General features: G+C 43.0%; 1 protein-coding gene across 2 annotated transcripts in view; it reads right to left on the bottom strand.

Moving 5' to 3' along the window:
* The window catches only part of SELENOS (selenoprotein S), a 145530-nt gene that overhangs the window by 24137 nt on the left and 99808 nt on the right, over positions 1–21585 (bottom strand). For both annotated transcript variants that reach the window (XM_078683099.1, XM_078683100.1), the window contains exon 4: positions 14158–14247. In XM_078683099.1, the coding sequence (XP_078539225.1) occupies positions 14158–14247 (90 nt within the window). The remainder of the gene's footprint in view (positions 1–14157; positions 14248–21585) is intronic.

The raw sequence follows: 21585 nt of genomic DNA, 5'->3' as shown, positions 1-21585 counted from the left end.
CTGAATTTAGATAATCAAATTCATTCTGGCATAACCAACCTTGCTCAATGGCCTTATTTGGTTATGTTCAAGATTTTTTCTTTCAAATTCGTTGTCGGATTGTTTTCTAATTTTCTATAGTGTGTTCTATTAGATAGTTGTCTGGTCACTTCTTGGTCATACTTATCTATGTCCCAAAGGACTATTCCCCCGCCCTTATCCGCTGGTTTAATTATTAGTGACGGATTATCTGATAAATTCTTCAGGGCTATCTTTTCAATCTTATCGCAATTTGAATTAAAATAGATTTTTTGGGATTGCAGTTCATCCAATTCTCTGAGGACTACGTTTTCAAAAACTAGGATTTCTGGTGGTAACAACACGCTTTCAGGGATAAATTTCGATTTCTTAGGCCACTGATATTTTTTGACTCTTGAGATTCACGTTCTAAAAAGAAGGCCTTTAGTCTAACCTTTCTGAGGAACAAAAGAATTTCTTTTTAGTCTCAAACGGGTTTTGTAAAGCTATTGGCACAAATGAAAGTCCCTTCGATAGAATGGAAATTTCAGACTTAGTGGGTGTATGATTTGATAAATTATAAATAGGGATGGTGCTGATTTCGTTACTGTCCTCTGCCCTATTTAGCGTCTGTATGTTTTCTTGCGTGTTCTGAATGGTTCGGATTCCTGGTTTTGGTATTGGTCGACCTGTTGAAATTGGCCTTGTGGCTGAAACATACCCATCTGTTGGTTGTGCCCTCTCCATCTGGATCCTCCCCCCCTCGGTCGATACCTGCCTCTGCCTAAAAAAGGTGGAAAGGATCTAAGGTATTGGGGATATGGATACCGACCACTGGATGGTCCTTGATCAGAGTCTGACGAACTTTCTGAGAAAGTGATTAATTTATTTCTCGACCTGCCTCTATATTGTAGGTTTAGAGCACTTGGATTATTGTTCACAAAGAAATCTTCCTTTAGATATGGATTAGATATGGATATACTTCATCTATTTTAAAATTCTTAATATCTTTTCCTACTTTGTTTTCCTACTTTGTTTTCCTACTTTGTTGATTTTCAAATTGGTGTTATGTACAGTGAAATCGGCAATAGTTTTTTCCAGGGATTCCAGAAGTTGCTTGGAATCAGTAATTGTCATATCACCAAGTATATCTCTTTCCAAAGCTTCAATCTCTTTTAGTTCCTCCTCGTTTAATCTTAGGGCAGTTTCTACTGACAGGACCATACAATCAATAGAGCATTTTGTTCCAACCCCTCCAAATCTATTTAAATAGGTTTTGTCAGTGATAAAGATTACTGGAATATTTTTGACCTGAAGCACTACTGGAATGGTGTTGTTTTTAAGATGTTCCGACAACACTTTAGCAAGCAGTTGTGTTCTGATGTTTTTCTTTTTGAGTTGTTTCAACTTTTCTATTTTATCTAAGTTAGTAGTTTGTATAACTAACTGATTACCACCAAGGGATGGAGTCTTTAGAAGAATGCCATCGATTTCCTCTTTACTGTAACTTACTGGTACTGGTTCTGACATTGCCTCAAAGTATGGAGTATGCTCTATGGCTAAATTAAAAATATAATTCCCTGTCTCCGGACATGATCAAACACAAAAATATAAATATTTATATACACTACCAAAAATGTAAGTGCTATGCAAATGGTATCAGGTAACAATGGGGGCAGTTAACCAGAGACCAATTTCTCTGGTTCGAAGAATCCAGCCGGATTCTGCTAGGTTTTCTAGTCAGAAAATCCTCACACTTAACTAAGTATCAAACAAAACTATCACAAACAAGGGGGAACCCGGTAAGCCTATGGCATCTGGGTAAGTAACATATTATTCAAAAGAGTGATGCCTCAGGCCTAATTAACACAATCTATTTTGAAAGAGAAATATAATTTATCTCCTCCTAAATGAAATGAATCATATCCAAGAAACAAATTCTACCTCATTTATACACCTCCATACCTAATCCAGAACATAACACACATTTCTAACTGGTATTTTATTTTTGCATCAGTTAGAAAAATTTACCACAAAGATTTGTTAATTTACAAACCAATATTTAGATACAATAACAAACCAAACATATATATACACATCACTTTTTACACACACACACACAATATATATATATATATATATATATATATATATATATATATATATATAATTTTGCTCATCCCCTGAGGCGGAAAGCCGGGGGCGATATTCTCTGTCCTTTATTTGCGCTTAGCACGTTGTTGGTAGTATTGTTTTTAAAAAGTGTATATATTTTATTGGCACTATTTTAATTCCCACATCGGTGCATTTACTAAGAAGGCGAGACTTACTTCGCCGGAGGGTCCCTGCACGCCTCTCCCCACCGGATCAGCCGATCTTGACGCTGACGCCGGCACGGAGAGGGACAGCCGCCATCTTGGGACAGGCAGGGTAGCGGTCCAGTTCTGGCCGCCTCCCGCCCTCCCGTGTTTATTTAAGGCGCACTTGTAAGAGCTGTTCAGCCAGACTAATTTTGCTCATCCCCTGAGGCGGAAAGCCGGGGGCGATATTCTCTGTCCTTTATTTGCGCTTAGCACGTTGTTGGTAGTATTGTTTTTAAAAAGTGTATATATTTTATTGGCACTATTTTAATTCCCACATCGGTGCATTTACTAAGAAGGCGAGACTTACTTCGCCGGAGGGTCCCTGCACGCCTCTCCCCACCGGATCAGCCGATCTTGACGCTGACGCCGGCACGGAGAGGGACAGCCGCCATCTTGGGACAGGCAGGGTAGCGGTCCAGTTCTGGCCGCCTCCCGCCCTCCCGTGTTTATTTAAGGCGCACTTGTGAGAGCTGTTCAGCCAGACTAATTTTGCTCATCCCCTGAGGCGGAAAGCCGGGGGCGATATTCTCTGTCCTTTATTTGCGCTTAGCACGTTGTTGGTAGTATTGTTTTTAAAAAGTGTATATATTTTATTGGCACTATTTTAATTCCCACATCGGTGCATTTACTAAGAAGGCGAGACTTACTTCGCCGGAGGGTCCCTGCACGCCTCTCCCCACCGGATCAGCCGATCTTGACGCTGACGCCGGCACGGAGAGGGACAGCCGCCATCTTGGGACAGGCAGGGTAGCGGTCCAGTTCTGGCCGCCTCCCACCCTCCCTATGTATATAAATAACTGGACTTCCCGTCTGCGCCCGTCCGCGCCTGGCCTGCGCCTAGTGCCGGTCCCCCTGCCCGTCTTTTAGGGGCTCCTAGCGTAACATGGTCCAAAACAGCATTATTACAACTGCGCCCGAGGGGGTGTACTTTGACTCCTTCTTGCTGCCCGAGTCAATTAGAGGATTCCTCGTTTGAATGTCCGCTATGTACATTTAGATTGCTACCAGCTAGGAAACGGGTTTCTCAGTATGATAATATAAATAAGCGGCATATTCGAGCGTCCACGCTTAAAATTGCGTTACTTAATTGTCGTTCGCTGCCACGCCATGCTGGTGAGATCTGGTCATCCTTTACTTCAGACGCTTGGGATGTACTGTTTCTCACTGAGACGTGGCTGAAGGATTCCTCGAACCCTGATATTCTTTTGGCCACGCCTCCGGGCTACCTCTTCAAAGGTTGTCATCGTGAAGGTGGCCAAATGGGTGGGGGTATTGCTATTATAGCTAAGGCCCATCTCAATGTGACGACTACTAAACTCGGAAAAATTGGAAAAATTGAAGCCATGCACTTTACTTTGGCAGATTCCGCAGCCGTTATTCTAGCCGGGATTCTGGTATATAATCCACCTACTGCCTCGTCTGGTTCTCTTATGTCGCTTGTACATTTGATTGCAGACTTGTCCCTTAAACACTCGAACTTTACTGTGCTTGGTGACTTTAATTTACACGTGGATGATCCACTATGTTCCCCGGCCACCCAGTTTTTGGATATTTTGAAGGGTCTAAATTTATTTCAACTAGTTCAGGGCCCTACGCATAAAGCAGGCCATACTTTGGATTTAATTTTTTCAAGGCACCTGGACATCATGCTCCACCCACCCCTGCCGCTTATCTGGTCGGACCACTATCTCTTGCCTTTCGATCTTACCCTTACCTTGACGCCCTTACCTATTGCACTCAATAAGGAGTATGGGAGAAAATGGCACAAAGTTACCTGTGCCACTCTGAGTCCTCTTCTGCTCTATGGCGATGAACCCTTGTCCTGTAACACTGTTGATGAAAGGGTGTCTAAGCTTAATGCAACCTTGCTGAGCGCCATAGATGCTATCGCGCCCCTTCAATCTATCACGTCTGCTAGATCTCGTCCTTCATCTCCCTGGTTCTCATCGACTCTTAGGGAGGAGAAGAGCCGTTGTAAAAAACTTGAACGTCTATGGCGTAAAAATTATGATTCAGAGGCCAAATCCATCTACAAAGCCGCTTTGAGAAAATTCCTTTCTTTAAAACGGTCGACTATGAGAGACTTTTTCGCTCTCCAAATTGAGAAATCTAAGAATTCCTCCAAATCCCTTTTTAAAATTGTAAAGGATTTTTCGCATCCTGCTGCCTTATCCTCCCAGATCCTGGCTAGCCAGGCACTATGTAATGGTCTCTCTGAATACTTTCAGGAGAAGATCGTGACCATCAGGTCCTCCTTCCCCGCAGAGGGAATCTCACCAGCCCCTAGTGAGACTGACGGGGACAATCCTCTCCTTGAATCTTTCAAGGAGATGACTATTGAGTCTTCTCAGAGATTAATTGCCCAATGCAAATCTGGTTCCCCCCTTGACCTGATTCCGGCTACAATGATGGGTATGTTAGCCCCTATATTGATTGAGCCCCTCCTTGATATCTGGAATTGCTCTCTTGGTTCGGGCCAGTTCCCCTCTATTTGGAAGGAGGCCATGCTGGTCCCGATCCTTAAAAAGGCGAATTCAGATCCTGGCCTTTTCTCAAACTATCGGCCCATTTCCCTCCTCCCTCAGTCAGCTAAGATCTTGGAGAAAGCAGTTCAGCTGCAACTGGCTGAATTTCTGGAGACTAATATGCTCCTCCATGATTCTCAGTCGGGATTTAGAGCAGGCTTCAGTACGGAGACGGCTCTGCTTGAAGTCTCCGAAACTGTCAGAGAGTGTGTGGATAGGGGCGAGGAGGCCATGTTGGTCCTCCTCGACCTATCCGCCGCCTTTGATACGGTTTCTCATACGATCTTATTGGATCGCCTGAGCCAGGTGGGCATAGGAGGTACTGTGTTGACATGGATCAGCTCCTTCTTGAAGGATCGTTCTCAGAGGGTCTTTTTGAGGCCTTTTGCATCGGCTGGGAAACCCCTTCTTTGTGGTGTCCCTCAGGGCTCGGCCTTGAGCCCTTTGTTATTTAATGTGTATCTTGCCCCCCTGGCCAAGGTGGTAGAATCTTGGGGAGTCAGAGTGATCTCCTATGCTGATGATACCCAGCTGGTGTTTTCTTTTAGGGATCACTCTGACACCTCTTTTGCCAATTTTCGTCAGTGTCTTAACAACATCTGTAACTGGATGACCACTAACCACCTCAGGCTTAATACGGATAAAACGGAGGTAATGTTTTTTAATCAGAAAACGACCATTCCCTCTAGCCTGTGGTGGCCAATGGTCCTTGACCCCCCCCCCTTTCCCCCCCCCCCCCCCCCCCCGAGTCCAGCCCTCACAGTTCGCAATCTGGGCTTCCAGTTTGACAATACCCTCTCCTGTGCTCCTCACATTAACAAAACTACATCTGCTTGTTTTGCGAAACTGGGTATGATTAAAAAGATTCTGCCATTCCTCCCTCTGAATGCTCGTAGAACTGTGGTTCAATCATTAATTACGTCTCACTTAGACTATGCCAACAGTCTCTACGCAGGTGCCCCTCTGTACCAGATTGAACGTCTACAAATCGTGCAGAATGCCGCGGCTAGACTGATTGGCAATATTCCTTATCGTCAATCCGTTGCATCCTACCTTAAACAACTGCACTGGCTCCCTATCACTAAACGTATCCACTTTAAGATACTGATACTTGCTTTCCGAGCCTTGAACAATCTCGGCCCAGGTTATCTGAAAAAAAGGCTTGTTCTTTCACATTCGGTGAGATCCTTACGCTCTAATAGTTTACGTCTTCTGGTTGTCCCGCGCTTCCGCCTATCTAGAGTAGGCGGTAGAGCTTTTGGAGTAGCAGCAGCCAGACTGTGGAACAATCTCCCCTTGGAGCTAAGATTTGTCCCCACTGAACCCATTTTTCGCCGCAAATTAAAGACTTGGTTGTTCTCCTCTTGATTTTTTGTTCTTTCTCTTGTCTCTGGGCTCATTAGTTGTTAGCGCCGGGACACCCCCTCGGGGGTAGCCGTGCGCTCTATAAATTTCAAAAATAAAAAATAAATAAATATATATATATATATAAATATATATATATATATATATATATATATACACATACATACATATATATATATACATACATACATAGACTTTTTAAAAACTTTTTCAAGTATGCTAGCCCAAATGTTTTGAAAAAAGGCGTCATCACATCACTAGAATCATAAATAAAACTATTTACAACAACAAGCATGCATCTTCTCTGGAGTTTTCCATCTAATGTTGCACTGACAGGCCAACAGTGAAGCTGCTAATTTGTGGCTAACTGAAGTTGCACACTCTCTATGAGAGAGCACTTCCAGGACAGTCAGAAAAAGGTCCAAAGCAGTTTCAGTTCAATTATAAAATTGATATTCTCAAATGATATGCTACTGCAAACATTACATTGTGAGTCCACAAAAGGTACTGATATGACCTGGTGAAATTGGAAAAAGGAATAATCTGGATACAAAATTAATATTAAAATCAACAGTTGACAGAAGAAAGCTGTGTGCAACTGAAAAATGAAAAGCTATTCCTCAAATGGTATACTTCAAATTGGCAGCTCCTAAATAAAATTTTAAAGATTTCATTAACAACCAATTCCATCAGGCCATTTGTTGAAATCAAAAAACGTGAGGACATGCAGTGAACTGAAATTAGTACCATGAAACTAGCAATGGGATCAGAGAGAAAATGTTACTTACTCTGTAACTAATGGTTTGTATAGTGTTGTTTAGATTCACATGCCTTGCACACTCCTGCGATATAGTGTTAGGCCTATGGTTTGCAAGCTGTTTTTTCGTAGCAGAAGTCTTCGATTTCCAACTATCTTGTCACTCCTCCCTGCACCCCACAAAGCACCAGGAAAAAGAATCCGCAGCTAAATGTAACCTAATTGATGTACCCGAATAGATGTGGATGCTAACTCTTCCGTTTGAAGGAGCAGCCAATAACAGTTCTTGCACCAACACATTTAAAGTAATTTGTGTGATCAGTCAGGAACGAAACGTTTAATCTTTACAGCAAAACATGCACATGTAGTAGGTTACTGTGCTTTCCACAGGATTAGCATACACTAGTCAGGACGTTTGAGATACCAAAACTCTATGACCTCAGATATCATATCACTAGGTTAATTCTTTGATGTTTGAATGTCTCAGCTGGCCACGATGCTTTGCTAGAAGGTCTGCGGTGAAGGGCAATTTCTTGTGTGGATGGATTGCAGAGGCACTGAGAACCAAGGCTTTCTTGTCCACCTTGGGGCAACTAAGATGAGAGTCTCTGATATCTGCATGAGGACCTCATCAATAGTGCAATGCCCATGGACCTTGTGTGAGCCTAACTGGAGGTGAAACTTTGCCATTTTATGGGCTTTCCAATCGTGCACACATTGACTTTGGGTGCCCCCTTATATTTTTGGGAAGTAATGCCAAAGTATTTTGCGATTCGTCCACCACTTGTGTACTTGTTAATGTGTCCTACTCATCAGATCTGCAAAATTATAGTCCCCCTCTTGTAGGAGCAGAAACAACTGCAATGGCCCAGTGTCAGATCACCAGCACCAAGGCTGGCAGCTGAGGTGAATAAGTACCTCAATCCCTTGTTTTTAAATGTGATACCTGGGGGTCCGGCTGTCCTTCACCAGAACTGTTTTGCATTAAATGAGAGTGTAAAATGTTCTGAGCATCACTTATATTGCTGTCAGTTCAAGAAGAATGATGTGACACTTATTTTGCTGTAGCATCTAGATACCTTGAACTGTTAGGTCGCTCAGGTGTGCTCCCCAACCCACCAGTGAGATGCCGGTGGTAATGGTCGCTTATCAATGACAGTCCAGAAACGGCCTACACCAAAGTGACAAATGTTTGTTGTTCTACCATTTGACATGAGCTGAACTCTGGGCTCCATCAGCGCTAGATCTTTCCATTGAACTGCTGCTTGAGACCATTGCTTCACTAGACATTCTTGCAGCGAGCGCAAGTGCAGACGATACTATGACTCTCTACTACCATTCTTGCAGTTCAAGGGTGTTATATCTGAAAGAGGTAGCAGTTTTTGAAATGCCATCATCCACTCTTGATTTGGGTAAGCTTTGCCTTTCATTGAGCTAACAGTGCTCCCTGAAATGGATGAGTACTGAGATTGGATTGTTTGGCATTCACTGCGATTCCTAACCTGTTGACCAATGAGACTGCTGCCCGAGTGTGTGAAAGGGACTGCAAACAGCTACGGCTCTTTATCTGAGCCAATCATCTGGATATGGAAACACATGAATGTCACTGTGGCGAAGATGAGCTGTCACCACCTCTAGTAGTTTTGAACGTACTTTTAGGGCTGTTGCTACCATAATGGGGACAACCATTAATTGGTAGTGGTGACTACTTACTACAAATCTGAGGTAGCGGTGATGTGCCCGGTGAATAGAGAAACAGCTGTCCTTCAGGTAAAGTGCCACCAGAAGGTCTACTGCACGGAACAGAATGACAACGTCCTGCAGGGTTGTAATTTTGAATTGGTCCAACTGTATGTATCGATTCACTGCCCCGAGGTCGAGAATAGACCACAGGGTGCTGCGCTTTCTAGAAACGATAAAGTACAGGGAGTACATTCCTTGACCTCGCTGATGTGGGAGAACAGGTATAATGGCATCTTTGCTGAGAAGTGCTTGGGCTTCCTTCTTGAGAAGTCTCTGAGTCTCTGGTGTTCTCGACTGATCATGTGATGTAATGGTATATTTGGTTGTGTGATGTGGAACTCCAACGAGTAGGATTGCAGTACAATGGAGAACATGCATGTGTCTAGGGTTATTTCCTTCCATTGGGTAAGCTATACCTAAATTCTCCTTCCAACAGGTGTTGTATGATCGTGAGTGTGCAGAATCAATAGCAAGTCACTGTTTGGAAGTGGAGCTACCCTTTCCAGACCCACCTCATCCATGACAGTTCCCACAAACTCCTCCACACTCAGAAAGGATGTAAGAGCCAGTACCTTCTCAAAGAGTTAGTGCTGCTGGTGGCCTGGCCCCTGCGGTGGACTGGCAGCCTTTGCACTTACTCGCATCAGTTCATGCCTAAACTAAGGCTTTGCAGTTTTCATCTGGAGTTCTCCTACTGCTTTAGCAGTGGCTGTATTTTCTTTTATTTTCTCCAGCATGGTCTCTACCTGAATCCTAAAGAGATTTTTCCCATCCAATGGAACATTAATCAAGTATTTCTGGACCTCAGGGTGGAGGTCTGCAAATGATGATTCTGGTGCTTACTTCCTTTGATGCAGTGCCAGCTGCATCCATGGCCTAGTGCATACTAGCATTCAAGATCTTCTTTCCCTCCTGCACTAGCTTCCTGCCCCCCCTTTCTGTATGTCCCACTGGAAATTGCTTGATAAAGTTGTTACATCTCCTCTCAAAGAGGCATGTCATATTTTGAGAGGCGAACCACTGAGTTAGCGATGTGCCAACTGAATTGCAGCCCCCACAGCAAAACGCTTCCCAATCTTTCCAGCTTTCTTTGTCAGAGGGGGTACATCACATGTCCCTTGTATGAAGACAATGCTCTTTCGAGTACAATCAAGGAATCGGTCAGGATACTTAATGTAGGAGGTCTTGTGAAGCAGCCTTACACTTTTTTCCACCCTAGGAGTAATTACCCTGGTTTTTACCTGCTATATAAAGTGTATTGCTGCACACTTCTTTATACTGCGAAGCATGAATGTAAACTGAACTTTGGAAGAGTCTCATCCAAAAAGGTCTCCTCTTTCTCCACAAGATGCATCTTGAGCATGTAGTGGTCTATTGTCCTTAGAAAAATAGCATGGAATGTTTGTTATTGTAGCCTTCAAAGGGTACGGTATCAGAACAGAGTTGTCCAGAAGACCTGTGTTGTAATCCTTGTGTGGATCACCCCCTTCCTGTGGTGAGAAAGACTAGTAAGTAAGTAAATGTTTATTGTTTAGTTAATTAAAACCGTAACAATATGTTGCATAAAAGGAACAGTAAAATCTCTACATAATTAAAAACTTTATGGGTTTTACATTTTCAAATTACTGTTAACATTATTAACAGTACAATCCTGAATTGATAAATTCGTTACTTCAATAAAATGTATAGCCTACACTGAGAGATTATTATTAGATTAAAAATGTCTGCATTCTATTAGTCATAAATACTGATTCAGTTACCCAGCCTTTTGTTTCTATTAGAAGATTTTAGAACTCACAAGATCTATGTAATGACATTTCTGCGTTCTATAATTCATTCATACTTATTCAATTCCTGAGCCTATTGTTTCTATTAGCAGCTCTTAGAACTCATAAGATTTATGTAATGAAATTCCGAAGGATGGTAGTTTTCTCATTCTGTTTCAACAATGAGAATTCAATTTCCAAGACCTGTTCATAAGAGTCCAAAAATGTAATCGGTTTACAGTTCATTCGAGGGTCTTCCGGGTCTAGCCCTGTTATTATAGCTGCTCTACGTGTCCTTATTCCTCTAAAATTCAAGGCTTTCCTTTGCATTGTAACTCATGCTGCGTGTAATTTGGGACATTTGCAAATCATGTGAAAAAAGTCCTCTTTGTTGCTTCCGCAAATAGGCATGTTCTGGGTCCGTTATATATCCAGGTTGGCTGGTCTGCAATCATCAATAGTTTCCTAAGCCGTAAGGCCATCAGTTGTCTTTTTCAGTGAATTGAAAACGTGATGTTTAAGTAAGGTGCCGGGGCCAGCGCTTCATAGCTGTTTATCACCATCCAGGCGTGTGACCTCCAGCTAAAAGCGTTTTTGTCAAGTAGTAGAGTATGAAATTTGGCCGATTTACTTATCACTTGCTTAAAGGACAGAAAGTACAGGTTCTTGTTCCACAGCTCAGCCGTGCGAGTAATTTTTAGAGCACTAGAAAGGTATTGATTATAAGGTGATTTTTTTGATCCTTTTCCATTTCTGACCAGAGGGCCTTGTTGAGTTTAGAGTTTGCCCTGTTCTGTTTCAACAGATACCATGGATTTATTGTGGTATACATTCTCCCTACAGTTTCATTTAAGAGGCCAAATTCGAGTCGTACCTGGGCTGGGGAGGATGACTGGTGTATTTGGAAGACCTTTTTGTATGCTGAAACCAATAGTTTATTTAAAAGATCTGAATCCTTACCATGTAAAGCAATGTTGGCATGCGTTATTGTCAGGAGCCTTTTGGCTGACATCACTGCGAGCAAAGGTTTATATGACGGGCTCTTCAATTTTTTGCCAGGGTCCTGAAGGCGAATGTTAATGCACTATTTCTGTGTGCCATATCAGTTTTTTGCACTTGATGGTTTTGTCTATTGTCCATGTAGAACACCAGATATTTATAACTAGTTGCCTCCTCTAACTGATTACCGTCTAGCCATATGTTCTGTTTGGCAGTTGGATGATTACTGATTAGCATAGTCTTGGTTTTTAATACATTAATATCAAATTTATTTATTAAAATATATTCCCTCATTTTCTTGAGAGACCTTCGGAGTCCAGTCTTAGTTAGGCTCATTAGCACCACGTCATCCGCATATGAGAGATGTGATAATGATACGATTCCCTAGTTGCAGTAGGTGGGAATTGATTTTATCAAGCCTATGTGCCAGGTCAGACATAAGTAGATTAAAAAGGTGCAGCACCAGCACACATCCTTGTTTTAAGCCTTTGCTTGCAATTGTAGACTAATGAAAGGGATCCTGAATATCATGCGGACATTCCTAATTTGTGTCTGTATGTGTTGAATGTCGGGAAGGTGAACTATACAGAAACTGTGGTTCTGGTAGTACTGCGCTTGGAGGTGGAGCCCGAGGGGGCAGAAGCAGTGTCAGACTACTTTTTTTATTCTTGAAGTTCCCGTGACATGGCCTTCCCAAAAGTAAGCTTTCTCTTCTTTAGAGGTATTGAGTTTGGCACCTTGGCTGATGGAGGATGGCACAGAGTTCTACTGGATGTCACACGTACACAGAGTTTCCTCTGACTGACATCCAGCACCTCTGAATGCTCTATGGGTGGAATGGTCTTGCTCGACATCAAAGATGATGTCAAGGCTTTTTTCTGAATCGATTTCAAAGCTGAAGTTGTTGGTTCTGCGCCTCGGGTCTTGGTTGGTGGTGTTTTGGTTTCGAGGCTCGGACCCTTTGACTGCAGAAGGGAACTCTCAGCGATGAGCAAACTCAGTGAGCACAGTCAAACCTGCCTTTTAGAGACTGAACAACTCAATTCCTCATGGTCTTGAGGTAAACAGAGGTTACATGCACAAGATGGTCCGAACACAGGAACTTAAGATTTGCTCTTTTGGAGCAGAACAGGAACCGAGTGTTCTCCATAACCCCTCCCACCATAGTCATTAATCCCAGTCCTTGAAAGATCTCCTTCTGGACCGGGCTGAATTTTAAGAGATGACAGTGTGGATGAGTACTTTGCTGCCCACTGTTAGTTTTCCGATGCATGGACTAAAATAGTTACCGGTAGTAGCTTGATGAAACCGGAGCTCATGATGAACAAAATACTTAGAACAAAAAAACAACCAATTAAGGTGAAGTCTATGCCCTGGTTAATAGTAGGGTTTAGGGAGGACTTACAAAACATCTTGAGTTTGAAGAGTTCTTTGAAGAAAAATAAATTTCCAATGTCCACACCCAACACTAGATGGCAAGATTGTGCCCAGCATGTGATCTACAACAGCACATGCTACAAACATAATACTACCCCTTTCTAATTACAGTGTCACCCCTTTCTTCCAATCTTTACATTTGATAAGCAGCACATACTACAAACATAATGCCTACCCCAACTACAAAGTGTCACCCCTTTCCTCCAACCTTTAGATTTGATGTCCTTCAAGTTAATCACTCTCAAAAAATAAACTTCATGGAGGAGAACTAGCAGCATCCCACAATTCAGAGGATGTAACTACGAAATTGAAATCTCATTTGAAAAACATCAAATGAAAACTCACAATAACATTCGCACTACTACAACAGAGGTGTTCAAATCTTTTCTGAACATCCTTACTGTTTTGACTCAGGTTTGGAAACCTACTAGCTTAAGTTAGCTAGTATGCACAGGAGTGACCGGCTGATCTATGTTGTTGTCTTGAACATTTCAAGCTGGAAATTGAATGTTCAGCTCTTTTCCATCGAATCCAGATTGGGTTATACAATATTCAAACATACTGGCCTAATTACACTCGTATAAAGACATTTACACCACTGGACCCTAAAGAATTTCTTATTTCAGTTTAGTAACCCCTCTTCAAACCAATATCAAAAGGGATTAATCATTTCCCCTCTTTACCCTAAATTAGATTTGGCATCATATTTCAAATGTCTCTATTCTCATGGATAACAAAGTCAACTGATCCTGGGATGGACAGTTACACTGAAAGTGGTTGATTTATCCAGTGGGATATCAAATTACTCTCACTGCGCTCGTTATTTGCCTTTACCAGCCTACAGCCTGAATGCAGCAGTATAAAACATATTCTGACATCAGCCTAAAATCGAAAAATCAAATTGGCTGAATATTGATCAAACCAGCAGGTCTCAGAGTAGCTACTATTTAAATGTTTCTCTGACCTTGGAACACTATCTAGAATTGTTTTGCTAAAATTAGATGTAGTTACTAAAATTCTAATATACCTTTTTGCATTTTTATTATGTCCAACTTTATTTTTACTACATTTGAATCCAAGGGCGTAACTAGTGGATTAATAGATGTTTGCAAACAAATCCAAAAAATGAGTCAACTGATACAAGTGGACAGATACGAGAGGATAAATCAAATGTGTGTAATTCAGAAAAAATCTAGGATGCTCACCTGGCTCCGGCGGCTGCTGGCCTTGTAGCTTTTCCCTTCTTGCATGCTCTCCCAGACCTCGATCTTCTGTCTCCTTTTCTCCTCTTCAAGCTGCAGAATTACAGACAAAAAGGACAAAGGTTCTACCTTTAGAATAAAAACCAACCCGAGAAGCCAACATTTTAAATGAAATACTTTTTTTGTAATAAGAAATAATCTTTGATAATCCACAACTCTTGCCTATTATGAGACTCCCCAACCTCACCTTCCCATCCACATCTGCCAGGGAAACAGAAAGAACTTCTACCTCAGGTGTTTCGTTAGTAAATAGTGACATTTTTATAGGGTTGTAATAATGAGAAATTTGCCAACAGTGAGTTTTTTAGATACAATCTTTTGCAAAACTAAAAAGACTATTCCTTCACAAATCGAAAACATTTTTGATGCAAATTACAGTAGAATAAATAAAAGTGTCTGGGGAAAAAACACTCTAATGTGTTATATGTACAAATTAGCGGGAAACGATTAAGGAAGACACAAATCAGCGTACTTTCTTGAAAATACATATTATGTTTGGTTACTTTTTATTTTTTTAAACAAAAAAACGTTATGGAAGATTGAATAAAACATGTAATTTATTTTATTTGCAGAGTTTTATATAGCGACGGCTAGACCCGGAGGTATCAGAGCGCTTTACATGAGGATCAGCGTGTTACAAGTTGCAAAATTACGACAGTTACTGGAACATAGGAAAACATAGGAAAAACCAACAGTGATGCACAGTAAACCATGAGTTACTGGAGCATAGTATACCAAAGACACATGCCCTATGAGGCATAGAAAGGAGAGGGGGAGAGAAAAAGGGATAAGGAATGCAGACCGGAAAAGGCAGACCAGCAATGGAGAAAGTTCTTCAGGGGGACAAAGCAGACAAAGTGAAAACCAGACAAGCCAGCTGGGCAAAGGCTATCTCAACAACCAGTGACTGGGTGACTGTACATGATGAGATGAGTGTAGGAGACTTAAAGGGGAAGGTCAGATAGGCGGACAAGGAGGAGTCCAGCGGCAAAGAGGATCAGTCGAAGCTACCAAGATGGAGGACCCCGGTCATGGGCACCAATAGCAATATCCCAAAATGGCGGGATACACAAAAATCCAATCATGAGAAACCAAAGGGAAGCTGGCTCCACGGAGCAGGGCAAGATGGAGGAGGAAGCCACAAGGTCAAGGAGGGTGGAGGGAAGGAAAACGTCGCTTAGAATCGTTTAATCTACGTGTACAGGTTCAGGGCTATGGTGCAGACGTGTAGTTGTTAAGTATGCCACAAATGTCAAGGGAAGTCAGCTCGGGTGCCAAGGCGGCAGCCCCAGAGAAGGGAAGCTGAAGCGGGGACCAGGAGGGCGCACCTCCCCAGCTCGAAAAGTAAAAGTAAAAGTAAAAACAAGCTCAGGTTCGCCGGACCGCAATGCTGCGGTACTCACCGACGCTGCGCCCTCGTCGTGGGGAACAAGACCCGTTCAAGTCATATTTCAGGAAGCGAAGCAGGAGATTAAACAGCTGCGGTTAATAACTTATGTAATAACTTCATAAGAGGGTTTAGCACTCAGGGAGTAAAAGATCTGGACCTTTCAAGGGCAAGGATGAAATGAAGCTCAGGACACTGTGCAAACTGTACCTTGCGAGGCAGAATACTAGCTAAGACGGGCACATAAACCTGCTCAATCATTTAGCACCAACAACTACTTATGCATCTTTTTGTGCAGCAATTTACATCTGCTTGATATAGGTGTACAAATCACTTCGCTACGGGAGCAGGTTTAACACTCCTGTAAATCTGAAAACATGAAGTTAACAGACTGCAAATATATATTTTATGATGGCAACTTTCCCCTCACATTTCTATTTTGGTTTAAAATATGTGTAGATCTAGGGATTAGGAAAGACATACCCTACCTATATCACGGTGGGGGCAAGAACTTTGGACACCATGGACTAGAATGTCTATGCCACAAGACCCCATTTAAACAGCAGTTGTGCTAACCAATATAATCAGGACCCTCAGCCACTGCCACCTGCTGGGGAGTGGATTTGGGTATGCAGTGTTGGGCAGTACCCTTCTGGCAATCACTTTTCAAATCTCACTCTCACCATTCAATCTCACATCTCATGGCTAGACCTGCAACCTCACCCTTCCAGCATATTCATGTTGACCCCCAATATAACTTTCACCCTCTCTACTTAGCCACGCCTTCAAGGCTGAATTATGTGACTGTCAACCAACATCCAACGTGTGAAGTACAGCAAATACACTATTTTTGATCCTTTTCCATAACTAGACTCCAGGTCATCAATGAAATCCTTCGCCCAGTCCTGTTAATGCATACTGGAAGACTGAAATCCCCCAAAAAATAAAGGGATAATAAGATGCTAAAAGTCACATGATCAGGACCAGGCCTAAATCGGATGGACCGGAACAGCACTCTGGGCGGAAAGAAAATGTGGTGCTTGGCAAGGGGTTGAAGGTGTGCTAACAATGATGCTGATGTACATTAAGGGCTGATTACAAAGCTTTTAACAGGACCTAGTTAAGACCAAGTGGGAAGGACGAGCTGCTGTTTGCATGACATTAAGTCAGGCAGCTCCCTGCTGCGACTCTCAGAATATTTGAGCCCCAGGCCTGAGCCCTACTTGCCCATGCCCAAGCCCGGCCCTGGATGCAAACTGTTGTTGGCTAAAAAGTAAGGAATAAGTTGAAGAATGGGAAGGAAAAGTTCTCAAGGCAGTTCGTATTTCTCAAGCACAACACCCAGGATCTAGAACTTCTGTCAAAGGATCAGCATTGTACAAAAAATAAAACAATTTTGTTAAAAGCAATAGTTTTTCCCAGTGCTTGAAAAAAGGTAATCGTTTTTTCATTTATCGAGGGCATTTAATCTACGTGTTGAACACAAAACCAACACTTCTATGACGCTCTACCTAGCGCTGGCATGTCACACGTACCAATGAGCTCAGACACAGTGGAATCCCTGCACAAACTGAGGAGGTGGAGTGGAATTGCAAGAGGTGAGAAACAGGTTACTGTGAGACATCATGGCATTTTAATCTTCTGTTGCTTTTTCCTTTGTGGAAATACCAGGTAAACCACATTCCAAGGCGGATTTCACAAGAAAGGTGCATGCGACTAAAGCTTGTTTTAGTTGCTAAGCAAAAGGGAGATCCTTTTTTCTCGTATTTTATTAGTTGATATTATGTGGGTAAAACAAATTTCATTTTAAAACACTGGTAGGTTTCTAGTAAACTATATTATTTGTAGCTAATACTTCACGTTAATTAAACAATATATTTTTACTTTTGTGGCCCTCTCCGGTTACGTTTGCAATTGTGAAGAACGCCTTATTGTATGGTGCTGCTAATACCATTTACACTCGGTGTTTTCACCCTGCCTTATAGTTCTGACCCAGACACTTTCCTTGTTCCCGGACTTGCTGGATCCGGTTTAGACTTAATGCACCCCACTGCAAACATCTCGTTATTCGAGCTTCTAAATAGAATGCATATTTTACACCAGCTTCTTTCTTATATTTTATAAGGGCACAAGTCCTAAAAAAAGAAGTGGGGGGACTCTCCAAGGTAGGCATGGTCACAGGAAGTGACATCACGACAGGAAGTGACATCACGACAGGAAGTGACATCACATGTAAGGCAGATCTATCATTTGCATATATTGCAAGATTTAACAATTGAAGCTGCTTGGTACTTAAGCCTGTGACTTAAGGTCCCTGTATGAAGGAATTAGCGGTTTACAGATAAATACAGACAGAAAACAATGTGTTTACTGTCTACTGTCTACATTTATTTGGTCATCTCCCGAATAGGCAGATTGCATAATGAGCCTCGGGAATAGAACTGCACAGTTTTTAACACTGCCCTCTATTGTGCACAAGTCCAATAAGAGCCTAGTTGTCTCAGCCCCTCCAGGTGACTTCCTCTGGCCTAGGAGATGTCATGGGTGTAGCCTGTAGTATGGTCATACCAAAACAAGCCAGTTGTGGCGCATAGATGCAACCCAGATTTTCAGGGAAATCTCAGCGTTTCCTTTTTAGGTCTGTCTTTCTATGAACATACCTGTGCTGCACTTGATTTAAGCATTGAGGTGTCCCACTAGCTTTGCGTTCTGCTAAAGGTTTCAAAGCTCTAGTTCTAGGATTTGTGAGGCCCTGGGCTGAAAGCGCACGTGCAAGGCCCCCTCTAATTTACATAAGAGGCCCCTTGCAAGGAGACCCTTCACAGACCCTTCACAGACACTGTGGGGGCCCCATTGTCCAGCATTTTGGCGCCCCCACAGTTTTAACTTTTACTCCACAAGCATTTCTCACACCTTCATAGGTGTGAAAATTGATTGTGGTCTAAAAGTTAAAACTGTGGGGGCGCCAAAATGCTGGACAATGGGCCCCCCACAGTGTCTGTGAATGGTCTCCTTGCAATTGAGGGAGCCTCTCTATCTCCCTCCCATATGCCTCCTGACACCATCCATGAGAGGCCCAGGGAGGGGGCCCCCTCCAATGGACCTTAATTGCAGGCGACACCTTTATTTGTAATCGATAGCCAGGGAAACAACAGGAGACATCACCAGTACGTGGCCCCATGCTGGTGGGCTGAGTGCGAGGCCCTGTGCAGCCGCCCACGCTGCCCATGCCTAGCGCCGGCCCTGGCTCTACCCCCATATCTGGAGTAACATAGTTTCATGAGAACATTCGTGCTTAGTATTTTATTGGTCTAGTGGAGACTAGACTATGTCCGATTACAATGTGAGCGTCCCAAGAGTTTGTTTTCGGTACACCCGCAGGCTTTTGCACTTCGGACTGGAATGCGAATTTGAACTGGGATCAAGTAAAGTTTGTATATTTTCCCATCACATGATGCAATAAGACTACTTGCACGAGAAAGACAAACTTTTAGCATGATCCCTTAGAGGGTGCATGAAGTATGTTTCTTAAGCTGTGGGTTTCCGGCGACCAGTTCACTTATACAGCACGTCTTTGGTGCCACAAAACAAAAGGGAAAACATGTTTCTTTGTGTCTCGAACCATGACACTTCACTTTCCTTTTTTCACGAAAAAATACTTCACCTGGTCTTTGTGATTAATGCAAACATTATCTGTCCATGGTGTACACAACTAAGAGATGGTACGACAGGACCACCCAGGCCTTTAAGGTTGTCACATTAAGGATGTAACAAGAGACTGGCTAACCTGGCCCTACTCATAGCAAAGTGCATCCCCACTTGAAGTCCAAAGTTCCACCTTCCCTGGCTTCATGGAACTAGGACGTTCTCAGGTGGGCTGGCACCAAGAGCCATGTGCTGCATAGAGAATAGGCCAGGGGATTCTGCAAGCACCCCTTAGCAGAGAATTGACACTCACTTCAGAAAGACCAAAAAACAACTCTATCCGAGAGATCTCTCCCAAGAAGAACGCGCTATGCACCACATAAGATCAATGCACCCATCTATTTGTATCTCCAAGATCTGAGACAGTTACCCTATTGCTTGACAGCGGTGACCTATTTTCCCACATCGCCCTGTTCTCCTCACAGTCTTAATAATGTTTAGCTCTTTCTACCTTGTGATCGCACCCCTCCCCTCCTCCCCCCTCCACCCCCGCCAAGTTCAACATTCAAACTGTTTATTTTCAGAGCAACAGAGTAGTTCCTGATTGGGACGAGTTAAAGGCCATAATGTTAATCGCTTCGTACATGTTATTAGCATAACTTAGTTTCACACTCGATCTACGAGCAGGCAGCAGGCGAGGCCGGGAGAGGAGTCTCGAGCAGGGCAGGCAGCAGCTGAGGCCGGGAGAGGAGTCTCGAGCAGGGCAGGCAGCAGCTGAGGCCGGCAGTGGAGTCTCGAGCAGGGAAGTCTGGAGTGGGAGGCGGAGGCAGGTCAGGCAGCAGGCAAGGATGGACGCGGTTTTGATGGAAAAGGGTGGACGGCGTTTTGATTGAGCAGGGTGGACGGCGTCCACCCTGGAAAACCCTCGAAAATAAGTGGGGGGATGCCGTCCACCCGCGTGGTACCCCGACTCGTGCCCTGCATTTTATAATGTTTACGTCTTCTCTGCCTTCCAAATTGTACTTTGAGATGCTATTCTGTTTTTGTCTCAAAGTACACGGTTTCCACTTGGTTTCTTTGTGCTGTAATGCCCACGGGGATTCTATGTGCGATATATAAAACTAAATAAATCTCATAAAAAAGCAACACAGCTGTTTAGGTGGACTTCTGCAAAACCAGTACTTCCCATGTTTTCGTTGGAAGTATCCTTACTCACGATAGTTTTTTGTTGGGAGTATAATCTGATGTTACAGTGTAAATTTGAAATCCTACTGGAGCCTTGCTGCTGCTGGGAAGCGTTCAAAAGGCATCCAGATGATGGCAACACTGTCTTAACATCTACCAAACAGTGCCACAGCAGCACTATTATTAAAAGCTGAGAAATTGGTGTGGCAATGCCCATTGGCTTCTCTGTTTTTCAGTGCAATGCCCTTCAGTCAAGAGTCCACAAGAAAACTGGCCTCGGAAAAGGAAATGTGAAAAAAGCACCGTTGCTCGTAGCCCTCCTTAATTTCACGCAATAGTACTAAAACTGGCATCTCAAAGGGCTGGATAGCTCTGCGCTAATGGGCTGAGGGCTGTGCAATTTTCATTGCCCCTTCAGTTCCCACCTGGGTGGGCTTTAAATAAGTCTGGGGTTGGGCATTACAAGTTCCTATACCAATCATGTCAGCAAGTCATTAACTGGTACGAGGATAGTGCCACAGAGCGGTCAAATGTTCCTTAGCAGCATACCAACACATCCCTTATCCGACATTTACACCCTCTCTCATTACCCCACTGACTTCACACTCGTGTGTCCTCTCACCGCCCCGGTTTTACTTAAACTCCCACAGTTCCCTCTATCTTTACAACTTCCCCCATGCACACTTTCAGGGTACAAATCCTAAAAAAATGAGTCAGGAGACAAACCAAGTTAGGCAGTATGCAAGTGACATCACGATGCATGACATTACAGTGCGTGACATCACAGCATGAGACAACGTATGTGGCATCACAACCCATGGCCTCACAGTAAGTGACATCACAAGTGTCATCAGATCTTAAAACCTCACATATGTTTAGCAGGTCTAATATGAGTACATTTGAGCACATTACAATATTTAACAAATGAGATTTCGTGTCGGAGTTGTGCCAAAAAAGTGACACAACCCCAAGCGGAATCAGGGCCTCAACTTATACATTTATTTTTTAAACCCCCGCTGCAAAGAAATTGGCAACCATGAGAAACGTGGCGAAAAATCTGCTCTGCTTAATTGGTTGTAAAGTCTGCATTTTAAAATATCTTACTGGGTTAAGGCGCATGCTGCAGGAACCTTTGTGTGCTCAGGGAATAATAA

The sequence above is a fragment of the Lissotriton helveticus genome, chromosome 3_1 (assembly GCF_964261635.1).
Source record: "Lissotriton helveticus chromosome 3_1, aLisHel1.1, whole genome shotgun sequence".
In the NCBI taxonomy this organism is placed as follows: Eukaryota; Metazoa; Chordata; class Amphibia; order Caudata; family Salamandridae; genus Lissotriton; species Lissotriton helveticus.
Note: the sequence above shows the minus strand (reverse complement) of the source record. Positions and strands in the feature narration are given on the sequence as shown.